Source organism: Mesocricetus auratus, unplaced genomic scaffold, assembly GCF_017639785.1.
Source record: "Mesocricetus auratus isolate SY011 unplaced genomic scaffold, BCM_Maur_2.0 Super-Scaffold_100006, whole genome shotgun sequence".
NCBI lineage: Eukaryota > Metazoa > Chordata > Mammalia > Rodentia > Cricetidae > Mesocricetus > Mesocricetus auratus.
The window spans coordinates 6,792,678-6,813,056 of NW_024429190.1; the positions used below are offsets into that span (position 1 = coordinate 6,792,678).

At 40.6% G+C, this 20,379-nt stretch overlaps 1 protein-coding gene across 1 annotated transcript in view; it reads right to left on the minus strand.

The window, feature by feature from the left end:
* Abca13 (ATP binding cassette subfamily A member 13) overlaps positions 1 to 20,379 on the minus strand; it is a 423,762-nt gene that overhangs the window by 169,388 nt on the left and 233,995 nt on the right. Inside the window, exon 42 of the mRNA XM_040746666.1 lies at positions 5,731 to 5,836. Coding sequence (XP_040602600.1) covers positions 5,731 to 5,836 — 106 coding nt within the window. The remainder of the gene's footprint in view (positions 1 to 5,730; positions 5,837 to 20,379) is intronic.

Genomic DNA, 20,379 nt, shown 5'->3' on the forward strand with positions numbered 1-20,379 from the left:
AGAATATGAGCATTTAGGAATGGCTGAGATGTGGTGCTAGATAGGAGGTCTTTGATGAGGAAAGCAAACTGAGGAGCTATAATATTCAAAGGAAAATTAAAATGTGAGATCTTAGAGTCCAAAGACAAGTCTCCCATAAAAGAGAGAGGTCCCTATTGCAATGAAGGACAGATGCTTCCCTATGAGGCTGGTGTCATGATGACCAGCAGTGAAGGTAGAACAGACCTCCCCAGTGTGGCGGTGGAGAATAACAGAGACCTCAGTAGACACATGTGAGAGATGAGCTTGCTAGGGTACCTTAGGCAGCTTAGGCTCTGATAGCCAAATGGACAGCTCAGGGCATAGACATTCACCAACTGTTCTAGAGGCAGGTAGTACAAGGTCATGACCACAAGGCTGTTGTTTTATGCGACCTCTCTCCTAGTCTTGTAGCTGGCATTTTGTTCCAGTGTCTTTGCCTTTTGTTTTTATTAAGTTCCATTTGCATCTTCTTGTATGCTTGGTTTGATCATCTCATGCATGGTACCAGTTATATTGAATGAGCATCTACCCATGTGATTTCATTGAACTATAACCATAATCAACTGTTCTCAGCATCTTATATCTAGGAATATGAGTGGGACGTGAACATATGAATTGCGATGGAATGTACTTGAGTTCACAATAGCATCACACTGCTGGAAAATGACAGAGACTAGAACAAGAATTTGGGTTTTTTAAAAGAATATGAAGAGCTCTAGAGATATAACATGTGGACCAAAAGCACCTCCTGGGAGCTTGTTACAAACACATTATAAGAGCACCTCCCAGGCATAGTGACATAATGATGTATGGTTCAGCTTAGTAACCTGAGCTTAACAAACAGTAGATCATCATTTTGAAATGAGGCCAATGGTTTTTTTTTCTTTCCAGAAAGCCAACTAGTATAAGCATACATGCATATGTATTATATAATTATTAACAAATATATAATGATTTGGTTATATTATTATGTGTGTAATGTCAAAATAAACCTTAGTTTAGTAGGCCTAGGGCAAGCCATTTCAAGGACAGTGAGATGATCCAAAGAGACCCCATGACAAATGCTATGACTGAAAAGAAAATCACGGTGTTAGAAGCGCTGAGGTTTTGTGCAAGTGAGATAAGCACGCTCAATTCACGTTTGCCTACAAATTAGCAGTGAGGACCAAATGAACAAGCACGGTTGCCTGGAAGGGCCCCACCCCCAAGTCTCCTGCACTCATGGGGAAAAAAGAGTGATAAATCCTTTGCCATTAAGAAGTTACTTCTACCCCAATATGTAGACCCAGTAGCACTGTGCTGTACCAGACAGCCAGGCATCAGTCTTCAAAACCCATTTTCATAGAGCTGCTGGGTCCCTGTGATTTAAGAGTATATATTTTATATTTTATTTCACCTGCATCAATCTTTCTGAGCAGTGAGTTACTTGAGGGCTGGCCCTTGGATGATATACAGCCTGTGCAGAAGGAAGGCACTCACACAGACAGGTGTAGCCTGAAGCAGTGGCCAACAATGAGTTATCTACCTGTACACACATAGATGAGAAGGCCCTTGCCTAAGAGTTACTCTAGGAACTGAGTTCCTCTAGTCTAGCTCATGCTAAGGGGAACGAGATGAACTCGATCAGCACATTTAGGGGATTGTAGTAACAGACTCTCCAGCATCTTAACTTAATATTCTTCTAAAGTTGTGCCTACTGAAGAACATAAATTTGACTCCTACTGAGTTTTATGTGAGGATTTTATTGATTACAATAAATCTGGCAAATATAGGTGATCTCAAACCAAATTTGATTTAATGTGTTTTGAAGCCATTTCTTAATTAGCAACAAAAGACTTAAGTAGAGTTTTAAATTATATTCTAGTCCAAAATTTTGTAGTTTGAATAATGAAACTGTGTTTTATAACATATTAATAGTAACAATGGAAATGTTTCTGTTTGCTGGACACTGTGCCTTTAAATTCAGACACCATGTTTTCACACATCATGTGGCATTAGCTCTTATCTAAAACATTTACACAGATTTTCCCTAATAGTCCCCAGGTTAGGAATGTGTAATTACTATTTATAAACGGATGTGTCACTGGAGTGAAACATATAGAGAGAATGCATTTGTATTTTGTGTTACCTTGATAACAGTGTTTACAAGGGCCTCTGAAAATATTTTCTTATACAACAGCTATATATAAAAGTAACTAATGTATCTTTAGACAGATGAATACTCAAAATTTAATCCTTTAGGCAAAAATACCAAAAGCAAAAAGCATTTAACAGGTACATATGTTTGATGAAAAACTGTACAAACAATAAGACAGAGAGCGGGGTGTTGGCGCACACCTTTAAACCCAGCACTTGGGAGACAGAGGCAGGCGCATCTCTGTGAGTTCCAGGCCAGCCTGGTCTACAGAGTGAGTTCCAGGACAGCCTGCAAAACAATACAAAAAAAACCTGTCTCAAAAAAACAAAAACAACAACAAAAAAACAATAAGAAATAATAAGACAGAGAGACAAACTATGATATATATACAGTAATTATATCAAATTGCTTATGCAATAATATGAATTTCAGAAAAAAAGGTTTGAAAAAAATCTGACTTCCATTCCTTATATTGAAAGGGGGTTTTGCTTGTGTTGCTTTGATTTTAAGTGTATTTATCCTGAGGTGATGAAAACACCTTCTGGGGAGGTATCTGACTTGAACGGAACCTGAAGAGCTGTAGAGTGTTAGTTACTGCTCAACCTCATCTGGTAAGTACTTACACAGGTTTGTGTCTTCTGGTGGTATGGTGAAGGTCTAAGCCATTTACTATAAAATATGGGCAGTCTGTGTCAGTAAATTTAAACTTAAAGCATTTTCCTTAAAATACACAAAACTCACGGGTAAAGCAAAACCACATTATTAAACAAGAAATTCACCTGGTTGATAAATATAAGGGTCTCAAGTGACAGAACTCAGTTTCGCATATTGTAATGACCCTAGTGATCATCCCTCCTGAGCGTCACTGAGACACTCTATAAGATGGCTGTTGCTCCCATGATTCAGAATACAGGACACTCTCAATTGGTATCTCAAGCAGATTTTTCCGCCTACTTTTTTGGAAGAAACAGACACTTATGAAAGCGTAAGTTCTGACTCTGAAAGTCCTAAGGGAAGAGATGTGTCAGTACAGTAAACCCCAGGTGTCTTATGGGAAATCATGCTTGCCAGAGGCCACAGGAAACTATTCAAGGTAGTAGAATTACTTCTGCCAACTGATTATCATAGTTGGCAGAAATGCCCCTTTAAAATTAAGGTAAATTATATATTTATAAATAAACAAACAACAGCTAAGCACATGCATTACTAATAGAGGTGCCATCTTAAAAAAATGTTTCAGCGTGCCTCAAGATGAAATAAAAATTGAAGTGAAACAATGCAAGGTTAATAAAACACTACCAGACCCAAATATAACATTTTATAGTAGACAAAAACATGGATTAGAAAAACAGTATTTTGTAATTTACCTTATACAATTTTTATTTTCTATAGAATTTAAAAGACAAAATCATAAAACAGCTGTAAATTTGTGATAATGAGTACACAATATATAAAAATGTCATTTTGACAATAATACCATATAGTGGGTAAGACTGATCAATAACATAGTTTTTTATGTGATTAAAATCAACTTAGTAGTACTTTGAGAAGGATTAAAAAAACCATAATACTACTCATAAACCAACTAAAATGCATAAAATACACATAAATGGTATTTAAAACTGAAAAAAATAAGGTCAGTAATGAACAAAAAGGTGAATAGAAAGTCCTAAGATACATAAAATAAGAGCCAAAATGCTAAATAAGTACAACTGTATTGACATTATGTTAAATATGAATGGATTAACATTTATACCTAACATAATTAAAAGGCTTCAACTATATGCTGTCTATGATAGACATAAACAGGTGAGTCCACTCACAATATATCAGAATATACATGAATTATGGCCATACAAAATGAAAAATTCAAGCCAGCAACACCTTGAAACCACTTGAAAATTAATTTAAGAAAAGAATCGCAAGTTAGACGGACCTAAGATGTATGAAAAAGCCCGGTGGAAAGCCACTATTTTGTAAGATAATTTTAAAGAATAATTTAAAAAAGGGGATGGAGGAGTTTGAATGACAACACTGCATGTGTAGACAGTGACATTCTCAACAGACATGGGCTATCTAATGATGGAAATCCCAATGCTCTGGAATCCTGGGTGAAGATCCCAGTCTACTGCCATTGTTCTTGGTTGTTCAGTATACCTAGATGATAACATCCTATTTATGATGATAGCCCTTTGGTTGCAGGGCATAGTGAAATCAAACAGGAATAAACTGGGAAAATTCCTCCCTTCTGACCATCATAGAGCCAGAAGGTGTTGTGCCGTCACTGGTGGGGAAAAGGTAGTAATAGTTTTACCCAGGGTACTACAGTACTGACCTCTCTGGAAAGATTAGTACATTAGTGAAATAGAGACATTGCTGTCATGGGATTAACTAACCAAGATTCTGGTGTGGCTGGGAAGGGAACCCTAAAGACTCACTTCTAGCGAAAGAGCTTTTGGCAATTAAAGACTGTTAGATAAAGGGGAGTAAGCGTACTTCAGGAATGTGGTCAGTGTTGGGTTACCAATGTTCAGCACATTAACCCATTCCTATAAGAATAAGGTCCATACTAATTGGACTCAGTGACGTAATGTTCTGTTTGAAGTATTAATAAGAAAAACAGTTTAAGATAGAATATACTAATGGATGCACATGAATAAAAACATTGAATTATGTATTTTAAATGGGTAAAATTTGGGTAATAAAAATGATGTCTCAATAATATGTTTTAAACAGGAGAAATATTTGTCAGAATCATCAGGAAAATATAAATTAAGATCATAGTTAGAAACCAACTAAACATCAATTTTGACAGTCAGTGTATGTGTCTTATCCATGATAATAAGAAGAGTAGGGGAAATGAGACATATGCAACATCCATACAGTACTGCAGAGAGCACACTATTGAACACCACATCACATTTAACTCTAGTGATCTCTCCATGGTGGAGAGTGGCAGGGCGTGGGTGTCTGTGTCCCTGAAGTCTGGAGTTTCTGAAGAAGTGGTACCTTATATTTCTCTAGAGACAGACTCTATGTGTATTGGGGGGCTTTGTTGCTAACATGTGACAGGAAGTTGGCTGAATCAGAACCACAGTCCCCCCCACCCCCATGGAAACCAAGCCAGGATTCTGTCCAGGTGCTGACACCTGCCCAAGGACAGCTGCATGCAAAGTCTGGGACACAGGCTCATCTTTAGTGCTCTCTTAAGCCACACAAACCCATTGTTAGTAGCACATGGCTAAACCTCATAAACATGCGTAGACTTAAGTAGCATCGGTCTGTGTGTGATCAAGTTAAACCTAGATGAGCAAGGTTCATTACACTAATTGCACATACTGAGAAATTTCTGGTAAGTAAGTCACAGTTTTCAGGAAAGATAATCTTGTCCCTTTACAATGCAGGATATAAATCTAAGCTTTCCAACTCTGTTGTAAATTTTCTCAGACCCCCTGACCACCCTCTTCTGCCTGCTCACCAGGCTCTTGCTGTTCTGATTTTTAAAACCAGATGTTAAATGAGATTGGTAGCCTTTTGCCTTGAATAGAAATAAGAAAGGCTCTGCTACTTACAGTGTTGAGAAGAGGATCCAGCCGGTCTCTCATTCTGAAGTTCTAATTTGGCTTCTGGAGTGATGTGAGACTTTTGGTTGGTATCTTGCAAAAGCATCAAAAACACCTTTTGAAAATTAAAATAAAGGAGATGCATATATTTTACATTTCCTCACAAGTTACACATATTTCCACTTCTTTTGCCTCAATCATCCATTAGATCAACAACATACATCAAACACACCCTGCTTCATTGATCTTTCATTTAATTAGTGTAACTCTAAGACAGGATGGGACTCTATAACTGATAGACCTACAATATGGTACAAACCTAACTGAGATGAGACCATGAACCCACAGCAGCTGCATGGGTAAGCAAGGCTGATCAAATCCACTGCACAACTAGATGGGGAAAGGACAGGAAGCAGCAGCTATGTTCAAGTCAACTTAGCTCTATGCCAGCATCTTAGAAACCTCAGACTTGGAAGTGACATATTTAAATATGTGGCTTATTTAGGGTAGTTGCAAGCTCATTTATGAAAACCACTGAATGTGTGTGCAGTCCCCACCCCAGGATTATCATGTCACTAAGGCAGTTAAGTTTTGACTTATTGGTGTCCTATTTAATTAGAACTGGGTAAATGCCAAACTGGTGTTTCAACCCTGAGATGAATCTCAGTTCAACAAAAATATAATGAAGGGGCATGAGTATGAGTCAAAAATGGGACCATGGTAGGCTCGGGACAATGACGCCTTTGACTGCATTTGGAAGAGCTAAACTAAAGATCTACAACATAGACCAAGAAGGGTACGTTAGCCCCACACAGAAGTCAAAGATACTCAGCCATGTAGCAGTGCGACTCTGTGGGAGAGGGCACAGGCTCTAATGTTGGCTGTGCTGGGCCAGTTCTGTGAGAAAGCCTCATCTGTGAAACCAGAGAATACCATTTCAGCTCATGTTTGGTAGACGCTGACTGTAGAGGCTTTGTGCAGACCCTGGAGTGTTGCACAAGAACTGTTTGAACTGTCACTCCACTGTGCCAATAAAGCCACCTGGAACCAAGGAAGATGGGGTGTGGAGGGGAGGGGGATAATTAACCATGGATGTTGGAGGACTGAAAAAGTCAGATGGAGAGGGACAGGAAGAAAGAAGGAGGGGCTGGGGGATTTCCATGACTTTTGCATTGGGAAGCTGTTCCTTAGATTTATCAGGTTTTTAAACTCAGTTTCTGACCCCCCAGTTTTTTATTAACACTAGAACACTTTCGGTAAATGATGTGCTGGGGGCATACAGTATCTGTGCTATCATTGTGTCTGTAGACAAAATTCACTAGTAGGAGAGGCACAGTGCACTGTCACCGTAGTCCTGAAGTCTGTCCACACACCTCCATCCCTCCTGGCTATGCACATATCTACCATAAAATCGTCCACAGAGATCCAGGTCCCTGATCCTGGCCCCCCTGCGAGGGTCTTAGTCTTGCTGCCTGTCCAACATTTAGCTCCCACTCAGCGTGAGCACTTTCTCCCTGAACTTCTGACTTCTGTAAGCAGCTACATGAGTCCTTTACATAAACTGAGTCATGAATTTGTTGAAGTGTTCCTGGCTTGACCCTATCCACAGGGGATGACACATGGAGAGAGCCCCAGAGACAGAAGCAGTGAGCAAGAGAGCCCACGGGGAGAGGTATAGACTCTCTCTTCATGTGGTTAATTAGTTCAGACAGAATCCTACTGAGTAAAATCTGTATCCTCAACACCGGTCAAGGTCAGGAGGTTTTGTTAAATCTTAGGTAGGTCCATCATTTGAAAGGTACCTCCTTTGTTGATTGTTAGCAAGAACTACATGAAAAGCTGCAATGCTCACCCCACTACAAATAAACATGAGTCATCAGTAATTTAGAATGGCACATTGCGTACATACCAATTACACACATTATTTCATCACTCTGTGACTTGACTTCTTGGTGGGCGAAATGATAATAATAGGACACATGTTCTAGGTCCACTGGAAGTAGTAAGTATATTTTAAGAGAGACTGATCTGAACGATGCCTGACATGTAACAAGCTCACAGTGTCTCACCTAGGCTTGCCAGAGGACATCCACCAAACATGTATGCTTCATCATGTAATCTTCAAGTCAATCCAATAAGTACAGCTGCCCCCACTGCAGATGAAGGCTTGGGGGATCAGTGCAGTAATTACTCACCCAGCAAATCCACATAGAATGAAATTAGAAACAAGAGTGTGGCCCAAGAATTACACATTGACTGAGGCCTTGTGTTGGAGTTTTGTTCTAAAAGAAGATTGTATTTGATGGTCACCTTAACTATATCATAAAGCATATTTTATTACAATAGGTGCATTTTACCATCTTCATGCCTCCTTTTAAATTTCCCATCTCTTCCTGCCCCTATAAAAAACGAACACAGATGGGTCTAAGTCTGCGAATGCCACACATGCTTGTGTGTTGTACTACATATTGGAGAAAGAAGCAGATTAAGAACATGGGACATTAATCTCAAAGGGCAGTGAGGCATGCTCTCAGAAAAACTAGCACACCGTCCATCTCCGGGTGGGGTATATGGAGTGTTTCTCCAGCTCTTGGCCTGTGAGAAGCAAGACACATACCACAAGATCATAAGGATATCAAGACTACCATCTAGTGTTGGCACTCCTTAGTTGCAGGCACACTGACCAGAGGTTTCGGGGATTAAAATGTTAAAGGAGCCCAAGGGACAGAACAAAACAGTCACATTTTTCAAAAACAACTTGAAACTGCATGCTGTAGGCCAAGGTCTGGACGCCAGGTGTGGACGTGACTTTGTAGCTTGTAAATCCCATGTTAAATGGAAGCAGTCAGTCCACTGTTGCAAGATTCCCATTTGGAGCAGTCTTGTGGAACTCAGACATCCAGCAGGACAGAAAAGGTCAGATTTTAATGAAACAAAGTATATGGAAAGGTTTCCAACATTCCACTTGCTTCAGGAACTGTAAGTCCCCATTTTCAGTTCAAAGTATTCTTTATCATTTGACATATATTTTCTAGAAATGATAATCAACTTTGTGTGAAAACACACAAACTACTCTAGAAATTCTCATTATAGGTGATGTTATAAAAGACCTTATGCTACAAACACCCTTACAGAGTGGCTATAAAGAAGATATGAGCCCCACATAGGACATCATCTGAGAGAGCTAAGCATCCCATGTGCCAGGTATATTTTCTACTCTGAGAGGCATTTTGCTTGGGGCGGCATCACGTGCAAGACCTCATCCCCTTCCTTTGATATTTTTTCTAACACTTGTAGATGAAAAGGGGCCAGAGGGCAGCTAAAATGAGCTGAATATTGCCACACCTCTCTGTCTCTATACAAAAGGGTTAGATAATCGTCTCTAACCTCATCTAATAGTTTGCATCTCACTGAGATTACATCAGGCATCTCAAGTAACCAAATCTTCACAACTGTTCACACTACTCCTGCTTTTATTCAAACAAAATGAATGCATATGGCATATGCAATGGTGAAGTTAAATCTGAAAGATACTAACAAGGAAAAATGAGGAAAAACAATACAGCTTTAAATGCAGTGCTTAGGGATTTTTTCATTTGTGTGCATGTGTGTATGAGTGAGTGTGTGTGAGTATGTGTGTGTGTGAGTATGTGTGTGTGTGTGTAAAATAAATTCAACAGTTTAGAGGTTCTTCATTTGGGAACTTATGTCTCCTGAATTAAGAGAAGCCTCGGGGTGTAATCCTGTTACCATGGGCCAGTGTCATCTGAGCACTGACAGTGTTATCAATCCCTTGGGCTGGAGGGCAGTGGTTCATCTTCTGTGCTTTCTGTTTAAAGGGTACTGGCAAATAGTGTCTGACCCCAGGCGCAATCCACTCTCAACGCGTCAGTGTGATGGACTTTACCGCAGACATGGTCAGCACACCCTGCCTTTGGGTTAGGTGCTGGAGAAGCTGATCAGGCTGACCTGACTTCTCGTGACAATAGTGTTGGGCTGAGTGATGGCAATGGCAGAGATGGAACTGTCAAGCTTCAACTAAAATACAGCATGGCCTGTATTTTGTTTTTCAGTTTCTCCTAAATGATATAATTTTGCTTTTCTTCTTGCCATTTACAAGCAAAAGATGGCACTGTTTGAAGAGCTCAGATAATGAGACACAGAGTTACTGGGAATTTCCCCAAAAGGCAAGGCTCTGTCCAAAGATGGCCTGCATGGCACCACACAGTAAGCTGCACACGACAGCACTCTGCCACCACACAGGAGCATCACCGATCTGGGATGACTTTTGTATCATATCAAACTCAGGCATGGAAACCTAGAACAGCACATCTGTTAGCTCATGATTTTGTAGGTCGTGGTGTGAAACAGGACTTTCTGAACCACAATCCAAGAACCACATACTCCCTGGCCTGCATGTTCCTTCTTCTGGCCGTCACTATGCCACGGTGTCAGTATTTCCCAGCTGAGCGTTCCATAACCCACCTAACACAGACCATCTTCTTACTTCAGGTCCACCCAGAAAATGCAGGTGTACCTTCTCACCCTCACAGGGGACATTTACAGGGTCTAGAAATTAGGAAGTGAACGTTTGGGGGCCCCATTATTCATCTATCACATCATCAGAACATCTTTGAAGCAAGACTGTTGACTGGAGACACCCTCAGATATCCTGGAGACAGTAAAAGACAGGAGACAGAGTAGAACATGTCGTCACCCAGCACACTTATACTGTAATTCCTGATGGTTGGCAGTCTAATGCCTTCCTCTGCTTCTTTGTGCAGGGCGGAGTGGGTGCCATGAGTTAGATAAGGTACAAAAAAAAGTTCACTCTAGGTCAGACTCAGGGCCTATGGCACCCCGAAATGGCCCCTTATGAACAGAAAATGTCAAGCATGGGCCCCAAGGCTCCAACATGATGGACTGAAGCCACAATGTTTAAAGCATAGCCAACAGCCAGAAGTGTTTGGCTTTGGGACTGTCTGAAATAAAAGAGACTTAAGTACAAACTGAAGCAACCTTAGAATAGTAAATGTGCTGTATTTTGGTGACATAAAACAGTGAAAGGAGAGAAGGAGGACGGGAGAGAAGGAGGAAGGGAGGGAGAGAGAGAGGTAGTGAGAGAGAGAGGAAGGGAGGGAGGGAGAGAGAGAGGTAGTGAGAGAGAGAGAGAGAGGGAAGCAGAGAAAGCAAGAACACCTTTTCAAGAATCTAAAACCTACTCTCTCCTCTGCCTTCCTCTTTTTCTTCTACTGATGGAGGGGGCACATTAATGTTGGGGCCAGTGCAAACTGAAGGGGATGTGGAGCAGGATCACCCAGGAGGGCACTGTGGAAGTGACCTGGAGGTCAGGGGACACAGGAAAACATCACAGACAGGAATCAAGTTTCCCACTGCCAGACAAGATAGGAACAAACAATCACAGAGGAAATATGAATGAACGCTTACATCAAGTAGAACTGAGCTCTTGATTCTCAATGTTTAGGTAGAAGGAGAAGCTTCAATGATAGCAAGCTTTGTTCAAGACAGAACTAAGGCCACCAGCTGCCTCCCTATCAATAGATGGAGAAAACAGGACTTCGAGGGAAATCAGCTGGTTCTAGAGGCCTGCTGGGCCACCACCGTGTGATGGAGGAAGCTCTCCTTGACAGATAGTAAAGTATGTTCAAAGGAGGACTGTTAGAAGACACAGACGCCAATATGAAAGACTTACCATGCCAAGGTTGATATGGTTTGAGCATCAAAGTAAGAAACTGCAGAAATGAATGAATAGGGAAGGATGAAGGGAATAGACTCCATGAGTCACCACTGATCTAAAGAAGGAAATGCATCAAAGAGACCATTGTCTTCTAAGCATGTGACAGTGACAGAATTAGGGAGATGACCCAGAGTAAGCTCTCTGCTAATGGTTAATTCAGATGGGGAAACTTGTAACATGCCAAAAAATGATGGCAGAGGAAAATGGAAATCAGAGAATCCCGAAGTATGTCCTCAAAAAATAAAGGAATTCACTTTTTAATGAAAGCCTATAAAATGTTGCTCTCACCTGGGTGGTCAAATTTCTCCTTGCTGGAATAGACCAGACCAACTCTACCAAGCAGTAAGGAGCAAAGAGACATAACATCAGCCCTAGAATCTTCTAGATACTGCCCCCCCCAAAAAAAAACAAGAGAAGAGCCTAGTCTACTCACAAGGAGACGGTGCAAACCCACAGTGAGGTCACTGTGCCATGTGAAGCCCTGAGGATGTAAAAGTCAAGAAAATAGGAATTCCTGCTGGGGGTGACTAACGAGGGATCCAGAGGCCTGTGGCTCATGACCTTGCTTGATTGTTTATTGCTGCTATTGTTATTGTTGTTGTAAATAGCATATGTGTTTTGTGGGGCTGGGATGTGTGTTCATGAGTGTATGGTAAGCATGAGCATTCATGGACAAGCAGAGCTCAAAACAGGACTTTAGGTTAGTCTGTCAGTCAATATGTTATGGACTTGAAACTTTCAAACCAGAGACTTGTAATTTGTCTAAAGTTTCTGGCCAGGAAACTCTTGTGACCTGCTTGTCTGTGTCCACAAAGCTGGATTCAAGGACACTTACAACCATGACCAGCTCTTTACATGGGTGCTGGGTATTCAAACTTGGATTCCTATACCTACAGAGCAAACACACTTACTCACTGAACCATATCCCAGCCTTCTGGGTAGCATCTTTGTATCTCCAGCCAGACAGGGTATTAAGTCTCTATGCTGTGGCTAAACTGGACAAGAGTTATTTATTCTTAGAAATTGGCCTCCTCCAAAAAGAAAGAAAATTTAAAAACAGATCAAACCACTGCTTGATTTTTATCTCAGGTTCAGGCTCTGCCTCTGTATGCTGCTACCTCATGTGGGGTTGACTGAGTCATGAACCACAGGAATCCAAGCTCACATCAGCAGAGGGACAAAAGGGACTCAATTCTCCAGGACTTAACAGGCTGGAAGAAATGCCCACCTGACATTCCTACAATATTATTATACACAAATGAACAAAAAGGACACCGTGGGCTACACAGGAGGTCCTAGCCACGCTGGCTATCATGTGAGTCCCTACCTCAAAAGAACAAAAATAAAACCACACAGGAGAAAAAAAGCAAAGAGTAAAATTCACCAAGTTTGCCTTACACAAGAAATTGTGACTGGGCTTCAGAATTGCTGAAAATGAGCCTCATCTGTCCGTCCAAGCTCTGCTGCTATCCTTGGTCCTTGGCTCTTGTCCCATACACGGTAAACCTGTTCATTGTCAGCATCTTCCCTATTTTCAAGCATCAGTAGAAAATGCTTCTTTTGTTTACATCAATTTATTTATTTACTGTAGTGTATTTGTGCGTATGTGTGCATAAATGTGACATAGAGTGTGTGCTGAGGTCAGGGGGCAGTTGCTGGAGTCAGATCTTCTCACCAGGTGAGTCCTGGGAAACCTTCCAGATGTCAGGCTGGGAATTAAGTGTCTTTACCTACCGAGTTAATTGTTTATTAGCAAAGCTAAGGAACAACCCAATTTCAAATGTCAGCTTCACTGCTAAGGGTATATAAATCATAATTTTTTTAAAAAAACATCCTTGCATTTTTAAGGCAAAATCTGCTTTCTAGCTACACTGAGTCATGAAAGATTCTTAGCAGATTTTCTCAACTCCGAGAAAGTCATCAGGCAAAATGCGGATAAACAAAAAGAAAGCACGCAGAGGAGCTACCAGATTAGGGGGTCAATAGCCACAGTAGAAGGCAGTCAATGCTCCTATAAAGAGACATTGACAGACTACACCAAGCAAAAGAAAATTCTTTAAAGGCACTTAATCTTTTTGTAATTTAAGATGGCTAAACCAATCCAAATGGTGTTATGTTGTGTTTCATTAAGTCTCATATGCATTGTGTGTATTTTAACCTGTGTCTGTGCTTTCCCTTAAGAAAAGCAACCTTTTATAAATCAAGTGTTCCTTATGAGAGAAGAAAAGTAAATACTTAAGATTTAATAAGTCAATATTTATTTAGGATCTATGATGTGGAAAGCACAGACAAAATGAGAAAGGAGAAAATCACTTCCAGCAGCATCACCAGAGCAATTAGCGATTGTTTTATTACCTCTTGTAGTTACTGTTAAGATGGCTAAAGGAGAGAGGTCAGTCTGAACAACAACAAAATAATATACAGACATGAGTCACAGATACATTAACAATTTAAGAAGGTAGTTGATATAAACAACTCCTGTATTTAGAAGGTAGTGGGCTCTATGTAATCAAAATTGATAACATTGATTTTATTGTATGTAAATAAATAAATAAACATGTTTTTTTTAAAAGAAAGGTCAAAGGGAAAGAGGATTGAGAAATTCCCAAAGCATACAAACACATACAAGTAAAGCACAAATACAAATACTGGGGAAAAGTTAATAGTAATACAATAGAGGTATTTAAAATATAGAAAAAATTCATATAAGTCATATTACAGTGGAGAATCTAATGTACCAGGAGGTCTTTCCCTGGAAATTAGTCCTCTTGGTACAGACTCAGCTTAGCTCTTTACCACTGAGGCTCTGTGTCCTTCCTTCTAACACACCTCAATTCCCATGTGTCGGCCACCAATGCACGAGAACACTTTCCATCTGTTGGCCACATTAGGCTGCCCTGCCTATCTCTCCTGACCTTCTAACCTATCCAAAGTTACTATTTATTCCTGTAACAGCCTGCCTGTATAAACCCCTCTTTTTGCCTAAAACAATTTCCTGGGGTCTCCAACCTTGGTTTAGACCCCAGTCCCCAAACTTTTTCCTGAGGCCCCTCACAGCCTTTCCTCCCAGCCTGTATCCATTTTTTGTGTCACTCACAAACCCAGAGAAGCACTCTCTACCAGGGACCTCACAGCCCCCACACTTGCCTTGAATAAAAAGGGGGCAGCTACAACCAAAGAACTGAGCACATATCCAACAAAGACAAGACTCAATATCAGGAATCAAAAGACACTGATCATTGATAAATCTCAATATTAATGATATCAACTCCTAAAAAAAAGATGCAGTGTAACATAATGGATGCAAAACCAGGATCCTTCCTTCTGCTGCATCCAAGAAACATACCTTAACGTGACTGATAGACATCACCTCAGAGTGAAGATGGAAAAAATATTCCAAGCAAGTGAACCTAAGAAGCAAGTTGGTGCTGCCTTTTAATATCTCACAAAATAGACTTCAAACCCAAACTAATCAGAAGGAAAGGAAAGAAAAATTCACAAAGAGGACATTATAATTTTATATTTAAAAAATATTTTACATACCAACACCAGTTCCCCCTCCTCCTCTTCTTCTATCCCCCCCCAGCCTTCAACCTTCCCAGCCCTACCCACTCTTCAGAGGGGACAAGGAAGGCCTTCCTTGGAGAGTCAACAAAGTCTGGCATACCAAGTTATACCCCAAACACAAGGGAACCCACGTTCATAAAAGAAACACTGCTAAGCTTAAATCATATATTCGCCTTCACACACTGATAGCAGAAGACTTCATTCAGTACCTCACTGTTGCCAATATACAGGTCATCTAGACAAAAAACTAAATAAATACTGGAGCTAACTTACAAACAAAATGAACATAACAGATATTTACAGAACATTTCACCCAAATACAAAAGAATATACCCTCTTCTCAGCACCTCATGGAACTTTCTCTAAAACTGACCCACACTGGAACACAAAGTACATCTCAACAAATATAAGAAAATTGAAATAAAATCCTGTATCCAATCTAACCATCCCAAATTAAAGCTGGATATCAACAACAACAGAAAGCTAACAAACTCGTGGAAACAAAACAACTCACTACTGAATGAAAATGGGTCAAGAAAGAAATTGAATACTTTCTATATTGGAGAACAATACAAAGAATCAATGAAACAAAGAGTTGGTTCTTTGAGAAAATCAACAATATAGACAAACCCTTATCAAACTAACCAAAAGGTATAGGGAAGATATTCAAATTAAAACATCAGAAATGAAAGGGCAGACATAGCAATAGACAATGAAGAAATCCAGAGAATCATCAGATCATGCTTCGAAAACCTATACTCCACAAAACTGGAATTTTTTAAAGGAAATGGACTGTTTTCTGGATAGGTCACACATACAAAAATTAAATCAAGACCAAATAAACAATTTGAATAGACCTATAACTCCTAAGGAAATAGAAACAGTTATTAAACATCTCCTAACCAAAAGAAGCCCAGGACCAGATGGCTTCAGCTCAGAATTCTAACAGGATTTCAAAGAAAAGCTAACTTCAATACTCCTCAAATTGTTACACAAAATAGAAACAGAAGGAACATTATCAAATTCTTCTCATGAACCCTGATACCCAGACTACACAAAGATGCAACAAAGAAAGAAAACTACAGACAAATCTCCCTCATGAACATTGATGCAAAAGTACTCAATAAAATACTGGCAAACCAAATCTAAAAACACATTAGAAAAATCATCCATCATGACCAAGTAGGCTTCATCCCAGAGATGCAGGGCTGGTTCAACCACCTAAGACCATGCTGGTGTCTCAGGATCATGCTGCTACCAGGGTTAAACCAATCAATCAGGGTGGCCTGTACTGCCACCCAGGACCATGGTGACACACAGGCCCAAGTTGCAGCTGAGGGTCATGTCTGGGTCTGTGCTCTATAGCAGACAAGGTCTTAGTTGATATCCATGGCTCCTATAAACACTTAGGGTCATGCAGGCCACTCGAGTCTGGTCAGCCACCTGAGACCGAGTTGGTGTCCTAAGGCTGTACCGTCAGTTGAGCCATACTGATCTCGATGGCCTGCATGATCACCAAAGCCAGGGTGACACCCAGGCCTAAGCTACTGCAAAGGGCCATGTCTGGGTTCATGATCCTATCACAGTAAGTGGATGTGTTGATGTCCATAGTTCCTGTAATCATCAAAGGCTGTGCGGATACCCAGGTATGGGCCATCATTTGGGGCCATGTTATTGTCCAAGAGTCCACTGGAGCCATGAACATCTGAGCTGCCTCCACCTCTCATCTGAAGTGGGGCAGTCACAGTAGCTCTGAGCAACCAAATCAGCTACCACCCAGATCCACATCCAGGAATTTGAGTTGGCCCACCCCAACATATACTTGATCTGTGATCTGCCAGAGTGCATGAAGGGATTAGTCCTTAATAACCATAGCCAAAGGATTACCATGACTTGGAGCAACAGCAAGATATCCCAGAAGAATTTTGATGAGGTTCCAGAATTGATAGTGTACCAGAATCTAGGACCCTTGAACTAGATGGTGACTGTTTGCATTGAACATATTTTAGTAAAGCTGAGAGGATAAAAGGGTATACCACATAACAGAGACATTAAAACAAATGAAAATGTGTTGGAGAGGTGGGGAATATGGAGGAATGAAGTGAACTTTGTTTGTTTGTTTGGTTTGGTTTTAATTAATATTTTTTAAAATTTTCTTTTGTAGGATATGCTACAGGGGAGAGGGATGGGTAAGGAGGGACTGGGAAATGAGTGGGACTGGGTGCATGATGTGAAATTCCCAAAGAATCGATAAAATATAAAGAGCTAAAAAAATTGTATACCAAGAAAAGGAACAATCCAATTTAAAAATGGGTACATATCTAAACAGAGAATTCTGAGAAGAGGAAACTCAAATGGCAGAGAAACGCTTAAAGAAACGTTCAACATCCTTAGCCATCAGAAAAACGTAAATCAAAAATTGCTTTGAGATTTAATCTTACAATAGTCATAGTGACTACGATCCATAAAGCAAATGACAGCTGATGCAGCCAAAGGTGTAAAGTATGAGAAATACTCATCCATTGCTTGGGGGACTGAAAGCTTGTGCAGTCGCTATGGAAATCAGTGTGGGGTTTCTCAGGAAGATAGGAATCCATCTGCCTCAACATACATCTGTAATACTCTCGGGCATATACCCAAAGGATACTTCATCCTACTATAGGGACAATTACACAATCATGTTCATTGCTTCTCTGTTTATAACAACTAGAAGTTGGAAGCAACCTAGATATCCCTCAATACAGGAATAGATATAGAAAACAGAATACATTTACATAATAGACAATTACTTAGCAGTTAAAAAAAAAGAAATTCACAGGTAAATGGGTGGAACAAGAAAAAAAAAACATCCTGAGTGAGGTAACTCAGACTTAGAAAGACAAATGCAGTATGTACTCACTTATAAGTGGATATTAGCTGTTAAGTCAGTTGTAACCAAGCTATAATCCATAGAATCACAGAAGCTGAGTTTAGGATAAGGGACTTGGGGTGGGGGCAGATAGAGCTCCTTATGAGAGGGTAATAAAATATGGATGGAAAGATGTATAGATGGATGTATAGATGAATGGATGGATGGATGGATGGATGGATGCATGGATGGATGGATGGATGGATGGATGGATGGATGGATGGATGGCAGGGGATGGAATGGGGTGGGATGGGATGGGATGGGATGGGGGGACTAAAACAGGATTATCAAGTGTAGAGGGCTATGGAGAGGTGGATGAAGGCGGGAATATGGGGAGAGACAGCTAAAATTGAGTTTTGAGAGGTAGTATTGAAACCTAATACAAAGGAAGCTTCCTAAAATATATACAAATATGAAAATGATATAAATGAAATCACCAAGTAATAAGGAAGCCAGAGCCCCAATTGGACATGTGTCCCCAAATGAAGTTTCCAGTATAGATCTTGGGTTACATATAATTGAGTTGTTGGTCAAAGGGGTCTCATGGGTACCCCTAAACAAAAAAGGCTGTTGCCAAGGCTATCTATTGCTCTCTATAAACCAACAGCAGCAAGGTCCCATTGCTGAAGACATTACCTACACAACTCATACAACATGGAGAAGTTGAGCCTTGACCCTATGGGATAGTATTCTTGGTACAATAATTACTCTACATGGTATCAAAGGAGAAATGTAAACACCATCTCATCTGTAAACCCTTTGATCTGCAATGGCGTCCTATCTGTAAGATACACCAGCTTAATGGTGCACAAAGCTTATAGTAGTAACCAACAAATACCTATTTGACTTGAGGTCCACTCCACCAGATGGAAACCACACCCAAAACTGCTTGGGTGACCAAAAGCCTGACACTGGATAACCCAGGAACCCAGGGTAAAACCAAATACTGCTGTTCTTTAAAAAAAAAAAAGAAACCAAATGACTCCTACTGACATTCCGCTATACTCACAGATCAATGCCTGCTTATCCATTATCAGAGAAGCTTCCTGAAGCGCATGGGAACAAATACAGAGACCCACAGTCAGACAATATACAGATAGTGAGACCATGGAACACTCAGCACTGAACAGGATGTCTCCATCAAATCCCACTTCAGGGCTCAAGGATCAACTCATGAATGAACTCAAGAGATTGAGGCAGCAGGGCCTGCATGGGTCTATACCAGATAGAGATCCTAGAACTCATCACTGACCCAGAAGCTATTTCTAATTGGAGACTACTTGCAAATGAAAATTCAGATTTGTCCAAGAGAGTCTTTCCAGGGAAATAAACTACTCTTAAGTGTAGACTGCAAGCTCAGTTGTAGATGGCCAACAAAAAACAAACTCTTGCCCCCAATGATGTGACAGTCTTTGATGATCCCCCATGGGAGGCCTCACTCTCCCTGGGGAGTGGATGAGGGGGTTGGGAAAAAAAACAAACTCAACTTCTTTTGATGGTCCTTATCTCAGACTACCATACCAGTACTTTTCCTTTTTAAAATATTTCAGGGGAAGAATAGAGAAGGAGAGCAAGAAAAGAGATGCCTTAATAGAGGGAGCCATTATAGGTTTAAAGAGAAATATAGCACTAGGAAAATGTCCAGAGATGCACAGTATGACCCCCAACTAAGAGTCTAAGCAATAGTGGAGAGGCTACCTTAAATGTCCTTCCCCTATAATGAGATTGATGACTACCTTGAATGCCATCATAGAGACTTCATCCAGTGGCTGATGGAAGCAGATGCAGAGACCCACAGCTAGGCACTGAGCCAAACTCCTAGAGTCCAGTTGTGGAGAGGGAGGCATGATAAGAAGGGGGGTCAGGACCATGCTGGGGAAACCCACAGAGACACCTGACCTGAGCAAGTGGGAACTCACCAACCCCAGTCTGACAACTGGGGAACCAGCATGGGACCGAACCAGGACCCCTGAACGTGGGTGTCAGTTGGAAAGTCTGGGAAGTCTATGGGGCCTCTGGCAGTGGAGCCAGTATTTATCCCTAGTGTACAAATGGACTTTGGGAGCTAATTCCCCATGAAGGGATATTCTCTCAGCCAAGATACATGGGGGAGCACCCAGTTCCTGCCCCAAATGATATGACAGACTTTGATGATCCCCCATTGGAGACCTTCCTCTTCCTGGGGATTGGATAGGGGGATGGGATGGGGGAACTGGTGGGAAGTATGGGAGGATGGGAGGGAGAGGGAACTGGGATTGATATGTAAAGGAAGATTGTTTCTAATTTAAATAAAAATTTATATAAGAAATAAATAAATCTTTCAAAATTTGAAAAAAATCTTACATTCCATTATTATTTTACTTTCTGTCTTTTTACCTTATAGATATTTTACATATGTATCATGGGTTCCAGATTAGTGCTTTTA